General features: G+C 38.3%; 1 protein-coding gene across 3 annotated transcripts in view; it reads right to left on the bottom strand.

Moving 5' to 3' along the window:
- Nucleotides 1-19444, bottom strand: part of PTPRD (protein tyrosine phosphatase receptor type D) — a 1010945-nt gene that overhangs the window by 23815 nt on the left and 967686 nt on the right. For all 3 annotated transcript variants that reach the window (XM_039543118.1, XM_039543120.1, XM_039543119.1), the window contains one exon: nucleotides 90-375. In XM_039543118.1, coding sequence (XP_039399052.1) covers nucleotides 90-375 — 286 coding nt within the window. The remainder of the gene's footprint in view (nucleotides 1-89; nucleotides 376-19444) is intronic.

Genomic DNA, 19444 nt, shown 5'->3' with positions numbered 1-19444 from the left:
GAGCCTGAAGTTCCTAGGATCAACTAGTGTAGGATTTAGCACAAAATATTTACTCCAATACATTTTTATCTCCCCATTGCATACAGTACCTTAAATTCCAGTTCCATTCCTGTGACATTCTCTCCTGTTTCTATCTGTGTCAGCTTCTGAATATATGCATACAGATTTCTGGCTGGCACTTCGGTATTTCCACATGTCACTGCTTCCAGCAGTGCATCATGGATAAAGATGTATTGGTCCTCTGTTTGAACCATGTAATTCCTCTGGGCTCTCATTAGAGTTACGTGGCCATAAATATCTACAGTCTTTTCATGCTTTATTCTTTCTAACATGGCATCTATTACAATGAAGCAGCCAGTCCTGCCGACTCCAGCACTAAAAGAGAACCAAATATGGGATACAAAAAAAGTGAAGGAAAAGGATGTTTAATTTCACACAATTTGTATATTTTTATGGCATCCACTTCAGATAACTTCAAAGGTTAAGACACGGGAGTGACTCTGGGCTTTTCACTCCTGTATTAATATTAACTCCAGTTACTATAAAGGGGCCCTACGGTTGAGAGAGTTGAGCTCCCTCAGCTCCCATGGTAAGCAGCTGAAAGCACTAACCACTCTGCAGAAGGCCCTTGAAGGCTTAGGCTCTAAGATGGCAGGAATAAAATAAATAAATACAGAGAAACACCTTCTAGAAACATTGTTTTTCCCCAAAAGGGACAATGATCACAGGTTATATGTTTTTAAGGACATTCTCCAATTATGTAAAGAATGCAGGCTTTATTTTATAATGCTACATTAAGAAGAGAGTCATTCGTTAGTAAAACTGAATGTCATATATAGTGCGCCCAACTCTTAGGTCTGTCCAAGCTGCTCTTGTAGGTAAACTTTATGCCACTCAGCCTCTGATCCTGGGGTTGGATCTTGATGCAGTTTGCATTAGCCTCAACCCCTTCACTCAGCCAGGCCACCAACATGACCATTTCACCAGGTGCTGTGAGTTGGGGGGCAGGACTGGCTATATGCCAGTTGTGCACCACTATGCTTGGGAAATCATTAGCAGGTCGTATATAAATCTCCTTTGCATCTCCAGAGGAGTACAAAACAGACATGATGGGGGCCAGGATCTGGCCCTATATATATATAGTGATAGATAGATATAGTTATAAATAATTATTAATTTAAAGGGATTAGATGATACAACTAAAATCATGCTTAAATAAATGCAGTTGGAATCAAGTCTGAGTTCGCGATATTCACCATACAGGATCTGCAATCTCCTGCTCTGTGGAGCTCATTTTACAAGAACATCTACATAGCACTTCATGAGAGGTTCTAAGTGACCACAACTTCCATTTCTTCAATGGGAACTGGGATGTTTCTGCACCACACAGGCTCCAGTTTCATTTCAAAGCGAAGGAAGTCACCACTGCCTAGTTCCATGCATAGCAAGTGATTAACTGTGAATGTCACCGAAGTAGAAAGTCTTTTTTTTTGTTTGTTTTAGGATGGGGTTGTAGATTGTGAGGAGAAGTCTAGGGTACAGTGAGAGTTTTGGTAAAGGCAGCTGAGATCTTTCAGATGAAATATTAAGTCCAGTTGAAGAGAACTAAATCCAGCTCAGTAGTGGATCCATTTAATAATAGTTTGGTTTATGAACCCTGCTGTCAAAAATGTACCAAATTTTAGGACTTTTATTTTTTTAAATCACCTTGTCTTTAGCCAAAGTGTTCAGTGTTATATTTTATATATTGGTTACCATATTATAACTCTAGTGGCAACTGGAGGAGGGAAAAGAATGTAAAGCTCAAATCTTGATATTACTCAGAGGACTTCCTCTGATACTTTACTAGTGGCCATACATAGTCCATTGCATGGCAGTAGATATAAGCAGATCCAAAGGACCCACTGAGAAAGTATAAAAGAATAAAGGAAGAGCATACGGTCAGAAAGCGTTGTTCTCAGAACTGCAGACAATTTTGTTTATTAAATAAGGTTAACATTCCTTGAGGCTCAACTACTGAAGCCTAGAGGAAAAATTACTCACCAGAAAGTTTTTTTGTGAAAGTAGTAGATGAAATAGGTCAATTTTTCAAAAGGATGGTTGCCTTTTATAGGCACAAGTTATATCTACAATATATGGACCCTCGGTTCAACTATGTGAGCAAATTTGGGCATTATGACTTTAGCTATATGACTATAGGAGAAAATTACATAGAAGTTTACATTGTACCTGTAAATTCATTTTTGTGTGCTCAGATCATGCCTGTGAAAAGGAATGCTAGGCCTCAGCCCTTTGAAGATTTATTCTAATAATCCTATACTCTTGCTTCTAAGCCGCAGGCATGAGATTCAGAAGAGAGCATAGCAAACGAGTCTATAACCCTTCAGAGACTCAAAAAAAGGGAATGCTGCTGCAGTAAGTCTTAGAGTTCTAGCCAAATGCTTCAGTTTCCTGGGGCTCATGATAGGGCCTAGGGTTGCCAACCCTCCGGGATTGTTCTGGAGTCTCCAGTAATTAAAGATTATGTCATCTGATCACATCTCCAGGAATTCATCCAATCAAATTTGGCAATCCCAATGGGGCTAAAAATAGCAGCATAGATGTTCCTGCTCTGGCTGGAGACCAGGCTCTGCAACTCACCCCCGTCATTGGGTTTCAGGTGGGAACATCTACACTGCTGTTTTTAGCCCTGTGAGCCTGAATCAGTTGCTTTCTTGTTGTTGTTGGTTTTTGTTTGTTTGTTTATTTTTGTATTGTAGACATACCCTCAGAGATTAGATAATGTAAGGGTGATCTTAAACTGAGACATGCTAATAAAAAAAATACAATCCCAAACTCCCCAGGTCAATTACCTAAGAAATACAGTCTTTTAGTGAAGTCTTAACTACCATATGTCCATCCTGCACCCAATAACTAATGGCAAAACAGAAAGTTGTCAAAATTCTTTATCCTTATAAAGAGTTATCAACAAACTGGTTGTTCTTGTAACCCGATTAAAAAAAAAAGTACAGAACATAAAGTTGTTTTATTCACCCATGAGAAAATTCTTGTCAGTCAGATTCCACTTGTCTTAGATATCATTAAACAAACATTTCTGTACACTAGTTACCTGTTTCCAAAGGTAGACATTCCAAACAACTACAACAGAAATCTTGTGCTAACACACCAAACCCATCAATCTCTATTTTGTCTTATGCTACTTTGGGGATCACCTTAACGTTAACTGAGATTTGGGGCTCATATTGATCATATTGATGAAGTTTCCAGGAAGATGAAAAAGGCCATAACTTCATTAGCTAACAAGAAATTCATTCACCTTGGTTCAGTCAGAGTTATGCACTCCAGCAAGCTTGAGCTGTTTTAATCTTGGCAAGGCTCTTTTCTGCAGACTTGCAAGAAAATCACTGCAAATGGCACCCACTGGCCTGGCAGATCGGTTTACATGAAGATTTAAACCATAATTTTCTAATTCAGGGGCCACTCTTGCTTGCAGCAATCAGCAGAGTCTGTGATTGTGGATTACAAAACACTTCGCATTTGCATCACAGGTGCTATGATTGTGGCTTCTTGCATCTGTTTTGATTGTGCAAATAACCAGTAAAAAAGCTGAAGAGAGTGTGATTTTCCAAGATATGTAGAGTAATCCATATTTCTCTAAATGCAAAATGAATTTTACTAATAACTAGTAACACACATACTCAGACGTTGGTACCTATGGCATACTTCCTTGTGCTGCAATTATGTCAAATTTTAGAAGCTAAGCAAATTAGGCTAAATGAGAATTTGGATGGTAACATAGTGGAAGTGTCACTACTAATTCAAGGTCTAGCTATTTCCCCTCTTGCTCAGAATTGAGCTTATGCTCCAGCACAGTGTTTGTGAGAACTGTGCTGCTGGATGATGGATCACTTTTCATATGAGACACACAAGGTTACTCTGGCACTTACTGACCTTAAACAACCCACTGGCCATTATTGGGTCAAACAACCACCAAGGTAAAACTCTGCCTTTTAATTAGAGTAGACATTTTTCACTTTCTCTCCTCACCTGTTGTGTTAACATTTATCAAGGGCAGCTCTGGATAGAGTGTACTGTTGCAGTAAGATAGCCTATGGGTCACAATTATAGTAAGATCCATGTCAGAAAGGAATAGTCACCAAAACACTACACTGTAGAATGTAATTCCTGGACTAGTGGCAGAAAGCCACAAACTTTTCCAAAGCTGTGATTCATTCAAGCATGTGGAGGCATCAAAATTTGTAAATATGCTAATATTCCCAACTGTAAGAACTGAGGGACCAACATATCAGTTAACGTTGAGGCACCATGCATCCAAATCCATCCACACTAAGTTGCTGAAATGTTCATCCTCAGCAAGGTTTATCCAGCAACCATTTATCTACCTCAAGGTGTTCTGAGTATTCAAAGGCGCAAATGGGCTAAACTACAATGAGGCTACAATATATCAATCTGCTTTGAGGCCCTGATGTGTCTACCAGCCTCAAGGTAACGAGGCATTTATCTTCTTCAAGGTGCCAATGCTTCCATCTGCATCAAGGGGTCCCGAATCCACTCCCTCTCCCATACCTAGGTTCTGAACTCTGTTAGAGTGCTATGTCACTACCCAGCACTCAGAGACTTTGCTCTTCCCCTTTCCTGGTGCAGAACAGATACCTTAACACCTCAAAAAAAAAACAGGAGTATTTGTGGCACCTTAAAGACTAACAAATTTATTTAAGCATGAGCTTTCGTGAGCTACAGCTCACTTCTTCTCACGAAAGCTCATGCTTAAATAAATTTGTTAGTCTTTAAGGTGCCACAAGTACTCCTGGTTTTTTTGCAGATACAGACTAACACGGCTGCTACTCTGAAACTTAACACCTCAGTGTCTCATGGTGCTATGCCACACTGCAGACACAATGTGTTTTCAGACACCCCAGACTGATCCTCACAGACGTAACTCCAAGGAATATCAACTTCCTAAACAATGGCAAAAGTCCTATCCAGTTCTCCACTTATAACAAACACCATTCTGTGGCTATACACCCTCAGCATTAAAGCTATGCTGATTAGTTCCTGTGGAAATTACTAAATCATAGGGTTGTGTTCAACAGTGATATCTGGTCATGATATCAAGACCCTCCTGATTCAAAGAAGTTGGCCACAGAAAAATGCAGGTAGTGTAGAAGTGCTGCGTGATGAGTGACCATTTAAGAATCTTGAAACTTCACCATTGAGAATGAAATCCCAGGTGGGTTAAGAGAGGAACCCAAACCAAAATACTAGATTTTACACATCTCTAATTTCTGGAATGTTTACAATCTGAGCCCAGGTCCAGATCTGAATCTTGCCAAGCCCCCTTTTATTTACAATGGGCCAAATCTAAACTTCTTTTTGAACGTGCCTGACTTTTGACATGTTAGAAATCTGATTTTAAAGTAAGAGAAACTCTCTAGTTGAGATGCTGCATATGAGCTCTTGGAAACAGACAGGCAGAAAACGATTAAAAATAACATTGTATAAACAGGGTTATCACATAACACTATGTACAAGTCTGTCTATTTCTTCCTAAAAAGGGGTGTAGGTTATATTACAACCTGCTCAAACAAATACAGTAATGAAGGAAAACCAAAACCAAAAAATTAAGCAGAGAGGCTTACCATTAAGAAAAACATTTTCATGTATTCTCTAAATAGTTTCTAGAAGGCATAGCTATCTACTTAAGCTGCACTCTACCTTGTAAAAGAAAAGGAATTGATGTTTGAGACAATATTCCATTTCATCTTCGGGTAACATGATCTGTGACTTTTCCAAGGATTTTAAACTTTCCTGATACCATATTTGAGGCTGAAACTCAGGATATGGGAATGTGGGTCAATTATAATGTACTTTTCTTTCAATAATGACCATATAAATGCTACTATTTGAATCTGTCTTTTTCAAAAAGTAGTATATTTTTATACCTATTAACTTAATTCTATAAGCTAAGCAGAAACACCCTCTACTTCAGTTACAACCCTCTGAAAACAAACATCTATTGTATCTTTGTTAATTACTTCAAAGACAAAAAGGGGTTTTATAACTAGATGTGACACACCCTGCTGACATTTAAATTTGACCACAATTACCCAGAAATTACATTAATCACTGTTATTTGATCATGAAGAATTTGAACTGTGGGAATCCTTGTGCGTGTGTGTTTTGTGGGAGCTACATTTTTGGCTGAAATACCAAATTTCCTTACCAACCTTAATTTCTTTTATTTAGTTATTTTCATTTTATTTTGCCCAGCAGTATCAAAATGTGTTGCGTGACTCAAGTTGAAGGATTAGAATTCCGGAGGAGAATGCATTTCTCTTTGATCCTGAAGAACTACGCTCCACATCATGGTGTTAATAACAGAACTCTGTTTGTGCTTTTTGTTTTGCATCATTTCAACAGCCTTCAAACCACAAACACGATAAGAACAGCACAACTGATAAACCATCTCTATTTGATCTGCTTTTCGTTGTCCTGGTTGCTAGGCACCCAGGCTGATTCTCTCATGTCTTAGAATAAAGTATGAAAACATCAGCTGCAGGCTGAAGCCCCCACAGTTCAATCCATTTATTATATTTTGAAATCTCTAAGCAAGAACGAAAGGGGAGAGGATTCATTTTTTCCAGACAGGACAAATACATAATCATGGACCCAATGCTACAAAGTACTAAGCAATCTCAGCTCTCACTGAGGCCTAATCAAACAAGGGAAAAGCACTCAGCACCTCACAGGACTGGGCGTGGTTTGCACCCATACTCTAAAAGCAAAATCATCTTTTCTAGTTACTTTCCACTAAGGGGATGATTCAGCTAATGAGCATTAGGTGACAAATAAACTCTAAACATTTGTTGTCACTTCCTTAAGCTCTTTTGTAGCATGTGAAATTACTGCCAAACTTAAAAGTTGAAACAAATACATCTTATTTTAGTTAGTGATAGCCACTGCAATGTTTACATGCTGAAAGACGATGCAATCCATTAAACAAGCATGCCTACCAGGAAATTGTTATTGCTTCAATTTTATCATTCATCCAGTTACAACATTTGTTTTCAATTTCTAAAAACATGACTGAGTCAGTCCCACGAGTTGAAATATGCTTAATGTCCCGTGATGCGATGCAGTTACAGTGCACGAAAAAGGAAAATTAAGAGGCATACGGGGGCCATTCTACACTGTAACAGGTTGGCTTTTATGATTAATTTGTTGTTGTTTTAATGCTGACCCTTTATTGATACTTCAGTGATCTGGCAAAGGAAGACAATGTAATTACAAAATTTCACAGATCATTTAATTGGAAACAAAGAGAGTGAAATATAGACCAAAAATCATTTAGGACATTCTTGACATATATCAGGGGATAATTTGATTGAATATTACAGTTTCAGATAGAATGAGACTCGTGTTTATGAACTGAAAGTATGTCAAATTGATTGTGATAACGGGGACTGCTCTTTTTCCTCCTTGTGATTATGGCACAATACCAGCCTCATGTGGAACGTGACATGGAATTTTTAAGTTTAATTGATCACTGGACTACCCTTTTTTCCCACCTTTATTTTATACTGAAAACAAACATGATCTTTGCAAGTGGAGGCTTGTGAGGTTTCTTAAACCAGATACAAAAAACAAAACAATACAAAAAAAAACATATAAAGGAGAGCACAGAACAGACAAAAGAGCCTTTTGTACTCAAAATATAGTAGGCAAAGCCTAGCCTACTGATCCCAAGGACTTTTCACAAGCATCTGGATGGCGTACAGGAGACTTTTAAATCCAAAGCTAACCTTGGACCTCCATCCCTTATGTGAGCTTCCTGAAGATTTTTCTTTCAGTCTTTACAAGGCTTCTGTATGCTCTTGAAATTCATTAGGCTCTTTAAACATATTTACCCCTGCATATTAGCACAGATCTTTGTGGTAAAGGTCTTGCAGAAGTGCAAAAACATTCAGGAGGTGACCTGTATTCCTAGAGAGTTTGGTATATTCCACAGGAGCTCCCCTGTTCAACTCTGTACATTTAACATAAGAACCTCCATATTGGGTCAGATCAAAGTCCATCTAGCCCAGTATCCTGTCTTCCGACAGTGGCCAATGCCAGGTGCTTCACAGGGAATGAACGGAACAGGTAATCATCAAGTGATCCATCCCCTGGTGCCCATCTCAAAAAGAAGAAGTTGCCTGATTGAATTTTATTTTTAAAAAAGCATAAATCATAAAGAAAAATATTTTTAGCTTTTTCTCTAATAATTTTGAAGTTGCTTGAAAAGGCCCGATCCAGGACATAACTGTTTAAATATTAATTTATTAAATTAAAAGTGATGCGATTCCACCATTAAGTAAATGCATAGAGTAAGTGGTATGCAATGGAAATTCAAGAACTTGTGGTTCATAATATAATTAGTGCAACAGAATGTATTTTTACTTTTGGTGCTTCTGTTAATAAAAAAAAAATCACACTTAGGCTAACATCACTGAATCAAACTCCTTTGATACGGTAGGAATTTTAGTTTCAACTCTGCAGAGCTGCTAAGTGCTGCAGAACCACAGATTCATTCCTATAAAGCTCCTAAGGAATGTTGAATAGCAGAGTTAAGGGGGACAATAACTCCTCCAAAACCTAGCCAATAGGTGATTACCATTAGAGACTATCTATAGGCTATTAATGGAGGAAGATGTATTATTCAAATACTCTGCTAATATGGAAGCAAAAACAATGAATAAGCATTTCATTCAAATAATGGACTGAAGGAGAATATCATTTGAAATAATAAGTATCAGAGCCACAGATTATTCTAAATGAGCAAACTTTAAAAATGTGGCATCTGTTTACCTTCAGTTATGTTTAGTGTAGCAATCAGATCTGAAAGGTTTCTGTATGATTTCTTGGAGGGAGTTTGTATGATTGCTTTTAGTCTTTATTCATGCATGAATGTAGATTTGGAGAGATTTCTCATTCTTGTGTGATTTGCAGATTTGGATTAATATTGTATGATTACTTATTCACACTTCCTTCCTCAAAATATCAGCCTTGGAGGAAGAACGAGCTCTTGCCAAGTGTGCTAGCATAATGGAACAGAGTGAAAAATATTGTAGAGTATCAAAAAATAAAAGTCCACAAACGCCAGTTTCAGGCCTCTTGTTTTTTCTTACCTCTGTTCTTCACAAAATTAATTGTTGCTTTTAAATAAATCAGTCCTCCATGTGTTTTTAATTAAATCCCAGTTTTTATAGAAGATTTTATATAAGCACTTTGTAAAGTGAATCAAAAGCATTACATGATTCCTGCAATTATTCAGAAAAAGAAAGATCGGAATATAGGACAAGTGAAGCTTCTCTAGCAGTCTGAGCAGAAATGGTGTTTTACTTGTACAATAAGGATTTGTGTGTGAACTTATATCTTCAAACTGGTACAGTCCACAAATGCCCTCCTCTCATCTTCCTGTATGTTTAAATACAATATTATATATTCTAATGTATTGTATTCTGTATGTAGTATCAAATACAATGAACTGTATTTTAAAAAAATACTCTTTTCCCCATAAGGTTTGGTGAGTTTCGGCATACATTTTTACATTATATATCTATATGATACATTCCTAAAGCATTATTGTGATTATGCATTCCAATGAAGAGTGAAGTAAAGATCTGAATTCACTAACTTTGAGCTTTGAAAGGGAATTTGAAGATGCACCTGAATATGACTAGTGTCTTCCAACAATATACAAATCTACTCATGAGCAGCTGTAAAATTTGGATGATGACCTTCTATGGGTAAGTTATGAGGGAAATATAATGGTGATCAAATTCTCAATAAATAAAAGTGAAGATTAGGACAGTGGGGAAAAGTGAGTGAGTACAACATATGCTTCTGGAGTCTGGCAGCAATTGCTCTATTTTTCTTGTGCATTTCAGAGACAGCAGAATATTTGCAAGGATTTGCAAGGATGTCTCCAGTCCCTTTTTCAAACTTCTGTCCATCACTGGATTTCATTGTGGGCTTTGCTGACAGGAACATGCACATACACAGCACTGCATCTTCTCCATATCTAATGCAAGGATGGCCATCGCCCAGCTATTCCTGTCTCTGAGGGAAATCAGCACATGGGTGAAAAGAGGGATGTGTTTTAAAGATCCAGTCAAAGTGATGACCTTGTGTTCCTTGTGCTTGGGTAAGTCAATACAAGAATTCATTGCTCCGGGGTTCCCCATGCCACATCAGCATTTTGTTCAGTACTGGATATCATTCAAAAGTCCTGGTCTTTTCCTACTTGGACTCAGCCTACTTTAAGGTATGCTGCACTTTGAGCTGGGTGTGTGAGAGATGCTGTATGGAATATGAGTGACCATTTAGAATATTATTGATACCAATATTAAAAAATTGCAATGAATCTTACAAGATATAGCATGTAAGAAAAGTTATAATTGGCTAAATATGATAATCACATTTATTATAAGTGTGTTTCATCTTTGTATTGCGAGTTATAGATGTGTGTGGTATATTTGTATATCAAACGTGTGCTGTGTTTCTGGGTGACACCCCCTGACAGATGGGCATCAGCAGTATCTAGCCTGCTTAATGGCTCATGAAGGACAATCAGCTGTACAATGAGCCCATTGAAAAAAGGCAGGGGTTACACCTATGAGTCAGCAGGATATGTAGAGACATGTCTGTCATTTGAAGAAGTGAGGTTTTTTACCCGCAAAAGCTTATATCGGAATAAATCTGTTAGTCTTTAAGGTGCCACCGGACTCCTTGTTGTTTTTGTGGATACAGACTATAACACGGCTACCCCCTGATACTTGTCTGTCAGGACAGGGGACTCCAAGGGCTTTTCCACGCCCAGGTGCTCTGATCTTGTGTTTGGGACAAATGATGTACAAACCACATGACAAGGATATAAAAAGGCAGCTGCATCTTCTCCATTGTATCTTCAGTCCTGCTTCTCACCTCTGGAATAACTTTTCTACAAACTGAAGCTCTGAACAAAGGACTGAATGACCCATCCAAGCTTTGGATGCATTCCAAAGGAACTTTCAAGCCAGCAGACTCACCAATGCTGCTAAGAATCTGATATATGGACTCTGAAGTCACATGTATCTGATTGCTTTGAACATTTAACAACTACCTTCTCTTTCTTTTCTAATACAACCTTTAGTTTTAGATGCTAAAGGACTGGCTGGCAGTGTGGTATTTTGGGTAAGATCCAAACTATTATTGGTCTGGTAATGTGCCTGGTCCTTTGGGGATCAGAAGAGCATTTTATATAGTGAGCAGAGTTATAAATAACTTCTCCCTTTACTGGACCTATGTGCTGATCGGGAGCCAGAGAACTGGAAGGCAGTAAAGCGGGCTTTGTGATTGCTTTTTTCAGCTTCTTGATAACCAGTGTGGGGGATCAGGAGCACAGTTTGTGACTGGTTGGTGAATCTAACTTCAGTGTTAACCTCCAGTTTGGGGAGGATCTGCTCTCCTTTTTGCAGTCTGCCCTGACCTTGGCATTTTTAGTGATGGCTACTCTAGGCACCTTGGGTCACAAGGTGATTTCCAGCTCAAGGAGACATACTTGTGCTAGCTCTGCTCAAGCTAGCATGCTAAAAATAGCATAGCTGCACCAGTGTGAGCTGCTAGACACCTTGAGTATGTACCCATTCATACTGGCACACAGTTGGGGTGGCTAAATTGTGGCAGCCACACTCTATTTTTAGCATACTAGCTCGATCAGAGCTAGGGCGAGTATGTCTCCTTGAACTGGAAATCACACCTCTAGCTCAAAATGTAGATACATACCAGATCACTCTACAAACCTGAATAATATCTACAATTAGCAGGAAGCTTGGAGTTGACAGTGTTCATGACCAGATTCAGAGGGGCAGGAATTTTGGATCTCAATTTCACAAGATATTTCTTTACCTTTTGTTAATAACATAGGTTGAATGACTGATACAAAAAATCTAGCAGCATTTCAAAGAAGAAAGAAATACCATCTTGCAACCTGAGATTTGGTTGAAAATTTGTGACTGCTCTGATACATTGATGATACTAACAGACAGATAAAACAAAATAAGATAGTGATTGTATGCAAAGCACACAACTTCCCTGATGAACTCTTATAATTTGATAGTAGCATGCCATATTGGTGTGTTTTCTTAGCCAGAATGCTAAAAAAGTGAAATGGATAAATATCTTTTTTAGATGCCCATGTGGATAATCTGCCAGTGACAGAATTTGCCCCACAGGACCTGGTTCTCTCCATTACACCACCTTTTATTTGTTTTATTTCATTGGAGTTATACTGATATAAAACTGGTGTGACACAGTGGAGAATCAGGCCCACCATGCTTAATAACCCTAAACATTTCTCATTTCTTAACTGTGGTGGATCATTGAGTGGTTGCACTTTAATTTCTCTCTCTCCATAGGATCTGAAACTTTATGAGTTATTATATGGGACAAATTTCCTGCAGAAAAGCATGGAATAATATTTGTAGCAATATTTTATCAGTTTCAGAACAACCATAAAATGAACTAGAATACCATTATAATAAAAATCAGGTGTCAAAACGAAACAAACACCACACAATGCATGATTCAGTTGGAAGGAACAATAGGACAAAAATCTGATTCCAAATAACAGGATCCTGAAGTATTTATAAAAAATTTTAAAAAATGAAAGGAAAATATTCAAGCATTGGAACACTGATTGGAAAGCCTCCATACAAAGATAACAGAACTATTTTTAAAGCTGCATTTTATTTCTAGAGGCACAGGAAATCGATTTGAAAAAGAGGACTTTCATGCTGATTACTTTAGATCAAAATACAGCCTGTGCAAGTGCAGCCAAAAATGTTGTGTAGCCAAGCTGATGCAATGTGTTCCAGTGTACTATGTGTCCATGGATATTTGGGAATATACTGTAGGTACAGCTGGGAAATCTCAGTGGTACTCTTATCCAGATCTCAGCTATTAGGTTATAAAAATATTTTCACATTTCCTGCAGATGGCTAGATTCTTTTCTTCACTAGTAATTTTAGTTCAGAATTCATTATGGACAGCTGTTGGCTCTGATAGAACCTAATTTTCTCTTTTACCAGACTCAGCTGCAAGCAGTCAGATTTCCTTTCCCTTACAGAGTATATTATATATAAACATGAGCGGGTGGAAAAGTAACCAATTAACTAAATACATATGGATAAAATGACTCATTGAGATTGCTGATCAAATAATATACCAAACTACAGCATAAGTCAAAGGAAATTACAGGATTTGTAGAACATGATAATAAATATATGGCAATAATTATCAGCACTAAAATGCATTGACGAATTGAGATAACGTGGAAAACATATTGTTTTTGTTTAAACAAACTTACATAAATTATTATGTTTTAATATGGTTCAGGTCATTTAAGTAAGTCACTGAAAGATCTTTAATCTCCTAGCGGACCTATTCAGTAGAAATTATTTGTAGACAGAAGCCAAGGCATTCTTCCATACCCCTCTAGGTCAAATCAGCAGAAAACTTGGCCAAACCTTGGAACCATTTTTGCCGTCGTCCCCTCTTGAGGAAAGCTGCTCAAGGAGAAGGTATATGCTTTTTATTAAGGCTATTCAAAAAGGTATGACAGAAAGAATTCCAGAGAAGGCAACAAAAATTACTAGCAATATGGGAAAAAAACAAAACAAAAAAAACTCCCACGAGAGAAGAGTTTAAGAAGATTGGGACTATTTCATTTAAACAAGTGAGGAATATGGTAGAAACGTGTGAAATAATAATGTAAGACTTCAAAGAAGGTCAATTGGGTGCTCCCTATTTATCTTTTCTTAAAATACATGAACAGAAACTCAAATTAAAAGGAAAGTAATTTAAAAAGAAAAGGAAATAAATACCTAGTGTGACAAAGTTCCTCCTCTACCTTGGTGGGTCCTGCGCTTATTGGTGAATTTGCTCACCTCATAGATTCACCCTGTGGGTTGGGAAACAGCCCAGAGACCTTCCCCTCTGGTAGAAGCCACAGTCCAGGTCAATTACTCCTGTGTTTGATCAGGAGTTGGGAGGTTTGGGGGAACCCGGGCCCGCCCTCTACTCCGGGTTCCAGCCCAGGGCCTTGTGAACTGCAGCTGTCTAGAGTGTCTCCTGGTACAGTTGCACGACAGCTACAACTCCCTGGGCTACTTCCCCATGGCCTCCTCCCAACACCTTCTTTGTCCTCACCACCGGACCTTCCTCCTGATGTCTGATAACGCTTGTACTTCTCTGTCCTCCAGCACTACGCCTGCTCACTCTCAGCTTCTTGCCCGCCTCTTGCTCCCAGTTCCTCGCACACACTTCCTCTCCTCTGGCTCCCTGGCTCTCTTTGGTCTGACTGGAGAGAGCCCTTTTGTAGCATCAGAGGGGCCTTAATTAGAGTCAGGTGCTTAACAGCCTCACCTGACTCTTAGCAGGTTAATTGGAGTCAGGTGTTCTCATTAGCCTGGAGCAGCCCCTGCTCTGGTCACTCAGGGAACAGAAAACTGCTTATCCAGTGGCCAGTATATCTTCTTTCTATTACTCTGCTGTTCCCAACTGGCCTGGATCTATCACACTAGTTATATAACATGTGAAACTACCTCCCTGAAGATATTAAAGCAAAGATGACAAAGAGCTGAAGAGTAAACAAATCCTGAATGATTATGCATTATGAAAAATAAAAATATCCACAGTTACATTAGATAGTTAAAAAGAATGAGATGGTATAGAAATACTCATGAAGCAGGACTAAGCCAATCATTCACTGGAGTTTTACATTTTTCGTTGAGGGATTTGGCACTTGCCATGGTCAAAAATGGGTTTCTGATCTGATCTGGTATGTTCCTTTACTGCTCAGGTGGTTTACAAAATTCTTACTTTTACATGAAAGAAAATCTTGCGTTATGCATTCATAGAAGCTCTATTTTAGGATTTCAAAAGATAAGCTGGCCCTCAATCACAGCGCTGGCGGCACCAATGGGTTTATAAACATAGGACTGATTTAATCAAAGAGACCACAAGAAGATATTTTTCATTATAGAATCTGAATGAGTGCTATTGTTATTTGTCATTTGTGCACTTTCAAATTTTAACAAATGCTTCTAGTGATAATTACTGGAGCATGTACAGTGTAGAGGACAGCTAAAATTACATTGATGTAGAAATTTGGGAATTATTTTTTAAAACGTTTGGTGAAACTTGAAAAATATCAAATTAGAATGTCATTTGTTAGTGTTCTTCGTATCACTGGGGATGGCTTTCTCCTATATAGCCACTTCCTACCTAGATTTTTATAGCCACACTCACTGTCAAGGTATCACAATTGGGTGCTTCCTAGCAGCTAGCACACTCCTCATACTGTGTAAGCAATAGATAATTATCACTCCTCTACTTTCAGATTTTTCAAATGTGGGTGCCTAAAGTTAGGCACTACACCAGGGGCCTAATTTTATAAGGTGCTGAGCACCCACTGCTCTTTTTTACTTCAGTGGAGTGGGGATAGGCTTAGATTCTTTGAAATCAAGCCACGTATTTAACAGTGGATCTAAATGCCTAACTTTTGGCACCCAAGTTTGGAAATTTTGGATTAAATTCCCAGAATCCTTTATTAAAATAATTCTAAGGATCCATTAGTACTTAAAACCGTAGGCATTTCCAGGTGTACAGATTCACACTTTGCTTTTTGTCTATGTAGTTCCAGTGGCTCTGAGCATACAACACACTGGCAATTGCATGAGGATTCTTCTCATGATCAGCACAAAAAGAAAAAATCTAGGATACCATCAGTTTGAGAGCCTTTAAAGTACAGGACACTAAAATGTCACATCTCTGAAACCTATTTTGTAGGGAATGTGAAGCTAGCCTTTCTACTCCTCTTCTTGGAACATTCAGGTTCCTGTTCCTGCCATCCAGGTTACTAGTAAATGGTTCTCATTATGCAAATGAACTGAAAAGCAATGTGTTGGTCTTCCAAATTCTTGTAATGAGCCATGAAACCAGTGTCCATATCTGATCTTTTAATACTTGTCCTCAAAGGAAACCTGCACAACACTTTCCAAAGGCGAGCCTGGGAACTTAAATTCATAATGCTGCTAGACACTAAAAATCATGGACTCAATAGGGACACTTGATTTCATGGCTCATTACAACAATTTGTAACACACACCTGCATGTTGACCCTTAATAGCCCACTTCAAACCCCTTTTGCTTAACAATCTAACCCTTATTGCCTGCTCCATTTCAAGTGGCCTCCTACAACATGCATCATTCCTTATGCTTAAGAGTTTGTCCCAACTTGTATTGAGCTCAGACACTCTGAGTTCCTTCCCCAGATTGAAGAAGAGCTCTGTGAGCTCGAAAGCTTGTACCTTCCACCAACAGAAGAATATCCGAAAAAGGATATTACCTCACCTGCCTTGTCTCCTCCAGCACATTGTATGGTCAGAGTCACTGAGATTGTCAAGGAAAGTATGACACAAAAATTAGAAGAGAGAGCTTATTATAATAAATTTATACTAGCAGGAAAGAAATATATATTACAGTTATTAAATATCACTAAGTCTCAAACATTTTTTCTTTGGCTCCAAGTGCAAGGAACATTGCCAGGCATCTCGCTATCTAATGCACTTCTTTAAAATGAAGAAGTAACTTTGACATCCACTGCACTTGGCTTTTCCCTGAGACAGGGAAAGACCTCAGGATTATGGCAGCCTGTGGAGGAAGAGAGGTTCTAATCAGTCACATAGTGAACTGAAGCTAGTTGCAGGTGGGATGTAAATAGGCTACCGTAATCCAACATATAGCTGTTTTCCATATGTTGCAGGGAGAAAGACTGCATATTAAATGCAGTGGGAAAAGAAAATGGGGATAAGTACAGGAATTGTGGAATACTTCACACCGGTGGTGTTAGAGATCTTTATTATACTCTTTTCCTCTTCAATGCTATCTGCCACCCATGGAAGGAGAGTAAGGATTCTGAGTTGTTTTCAAGGCAGAGGGAGGGAAAGGATGAGGAAGCTTTTAATGTTTTCAATCTCCTTTGAGAGATTTTTGAATACATACTGGAGGGATTTTTTCCACACCGTGAAAAAGGATAGACCTTCATCGGCAACCTATTCACTGCCAGGATTAGAAACCGAAGATTGTGTGGTGTGCGGCGGTGGGGGTTGGGAAGTTAGAGTCCAGCATGAAGTAGAAAGGCATTCGTGTAATGTGAAACATTCCTCTGGAAACAGTGCACTCATATCTACACATTTGAAACATTTTATCTTGGACAAAAGTTAGGTAAATACCCTATTTTTAAAAAAAAATGCAGGGCCATATTACATGTATTTGTTAAAGTTAACTTGTCTTTAATGTGCTAATTAGGAGTTTCAGTACATAAGGGCAGGGTGCTACTCCAACCAAACCTGACTTTCCCTGTTCACCATAACAGAATGCAAAGTGCATACTGAAACTTCATTAAGCTAAATGTCTCTGAAAGATATGCCCTATGGTGCTGATATTAAAAAAAAATTGAAATGTCTGGGATTGCAAACTTACATGTTAAGCTTTTATGTAGTGTTACTGAAGCAAGTACTAAAGTTTCTGTGATGTTTTGACAACAAAGTGGTATAGAATTTCCAGATGCCCTCCAGTACAATTTTATTGTGATCTGATTAGCACCTGTTTGCCTGCACTAATCTAGCTTCAAACATAAACATGTGCTTTCCCCACTATCATTAGAACACATATTATAGTCTATCTAATGCAGAATCCTCGGGTTTAAACCTGCATTTAAAAAAATAAATGCCTTTTAAAAAAATCACCTCTGCAAATTAAGACACATCAGTGTGGAAGCAGAAGTTGTGCTGTGATATTGCTGAACTGCTCTACAACAAAGAAATGAAAGGATAAATGTTTAAAAATTAATATTTTGCAGATAAAGCAGCATCTATCTAGCTTAGGTATTTCTAAGGTGACTATTACCATGGAATATAAGCATCACAATACTTATTCCTATTGAGCCAATCAAGATTTGGATACATATCATGAATAGTATCTACAAAAAAAGGTAGGCTTCTTGGATTTCTTTCATCCTAAAATATCAGTCTCTTTTGAATTAGCTCATTTTTCCTCTTTCACTTTTTAAAAAGTGCTGCTTGTATTCCTGTCTTTGCCAAAGTATTACAGAAGTAAGAATCACAGAATTTGGTACAATATGCAGAAATTATTCCTAAATTTGTTTAACTTTTTGCTCCTTTAGGGCTTGTCTCAAGCATATGTATCACTTTAGCTTGATATAGTTAAAAGCTGTACAACCCCCCTAGTATGGATGAAGTTTTATCAGTATTATTCCTGCATAGGAGGAGCTTATACCAGTATAAGCTTTTGTGTAGATGAAGCACTAATCTTGTCTTTGGCACTATTTCAGAAGCTTTATGCCACTATTTATTCCCTTCAGAATTGAGTATACTTTGATGGGACTGCCTCTTAATATCCTATTACCTAAACAATACATACTTAGGGTATGTCTACACTACCCGCCGGATCGGCGGGTAGCGATTGGTTTATCGGGGATCAATATATCACGTCTCATCTAGATGTGATATATCAATCCCTGAATGCACGCCCGTTGACTCCGGAACTCCACCAGGGCGAGCGGCGGTAGCGGCGTCGACATGGGGAGCTGCAGCCATCGATCCCGCGCCGTGAGGATGGGAGCTAAGTCAGAATAAGATACTTCGACTTCAGCTACGCTATTCCCGTAGCTGAAGTTGCGTATCTCTCATCGACCCCGCCCCTTAGTGTAGACCAGGCCTTACTTTCTCTTACCCTTCTGAGTAACTAAGATCCTTGACTGCTGTACTGTAGGTTTTACATTTCTGCAACATGTTTTTTAAAACAAAACAACCAGATCAACACTCAGTATTTCACATGCAGCCAAGCTGTCAATTGCCAGAGCTAGAATAATTTTCAGTAACACACAAATGTTTCTCCTTCCTGGATCTTATTAGTATATGACTAGAGAGAGGGGATTGTGTATTCTCTTTGTATTTTTTTTGTTTTTGCTTTTGTATTAATCTCATTATACAATATTCTCTACATATTAGATATGTACAAACCATTTCTCTGACCATATGACTTATCTTGTCCAGTCATTCTGAATGTTGCCTCCTATTTTGTATCAGCAGCTAATTTAATCATTTAGGACTGAGAACTCCTTCCTGGTCACTGATCCATAAAAAGAATCCATCCTAATGTTTTCAGTGTGGTACTCCAGTTGTCACTTCCCTTCACTTCAAACTGTTTCCACTAATAAGCACACTATATCTTGGCTATGTAAGTACATTCTTTATGCTTTCAACTAGCTCATCCCAAGGGAGGTTGGTGGCACTGTAGTATACTAAGCCAGCCCTTC

This window comes from Mauremys reevesii, linkage group 6, assembly GCF_016161935.1.
Source record: "Mauremys reevesii isolate NIE-2019 linkage group 6, ASM1616193v1, whole genome shotgun sequence".
Lineage (NCBI taxonomy): Eukaryota > Metazoa > Chordata > Testudines > Geoemydidae > Mauremys > Mauremys reevesii.
Note: the sequence above shows the minus strand (reverse complement) of the source record. Positions and strands in the feature narration are given on the sequence as shown.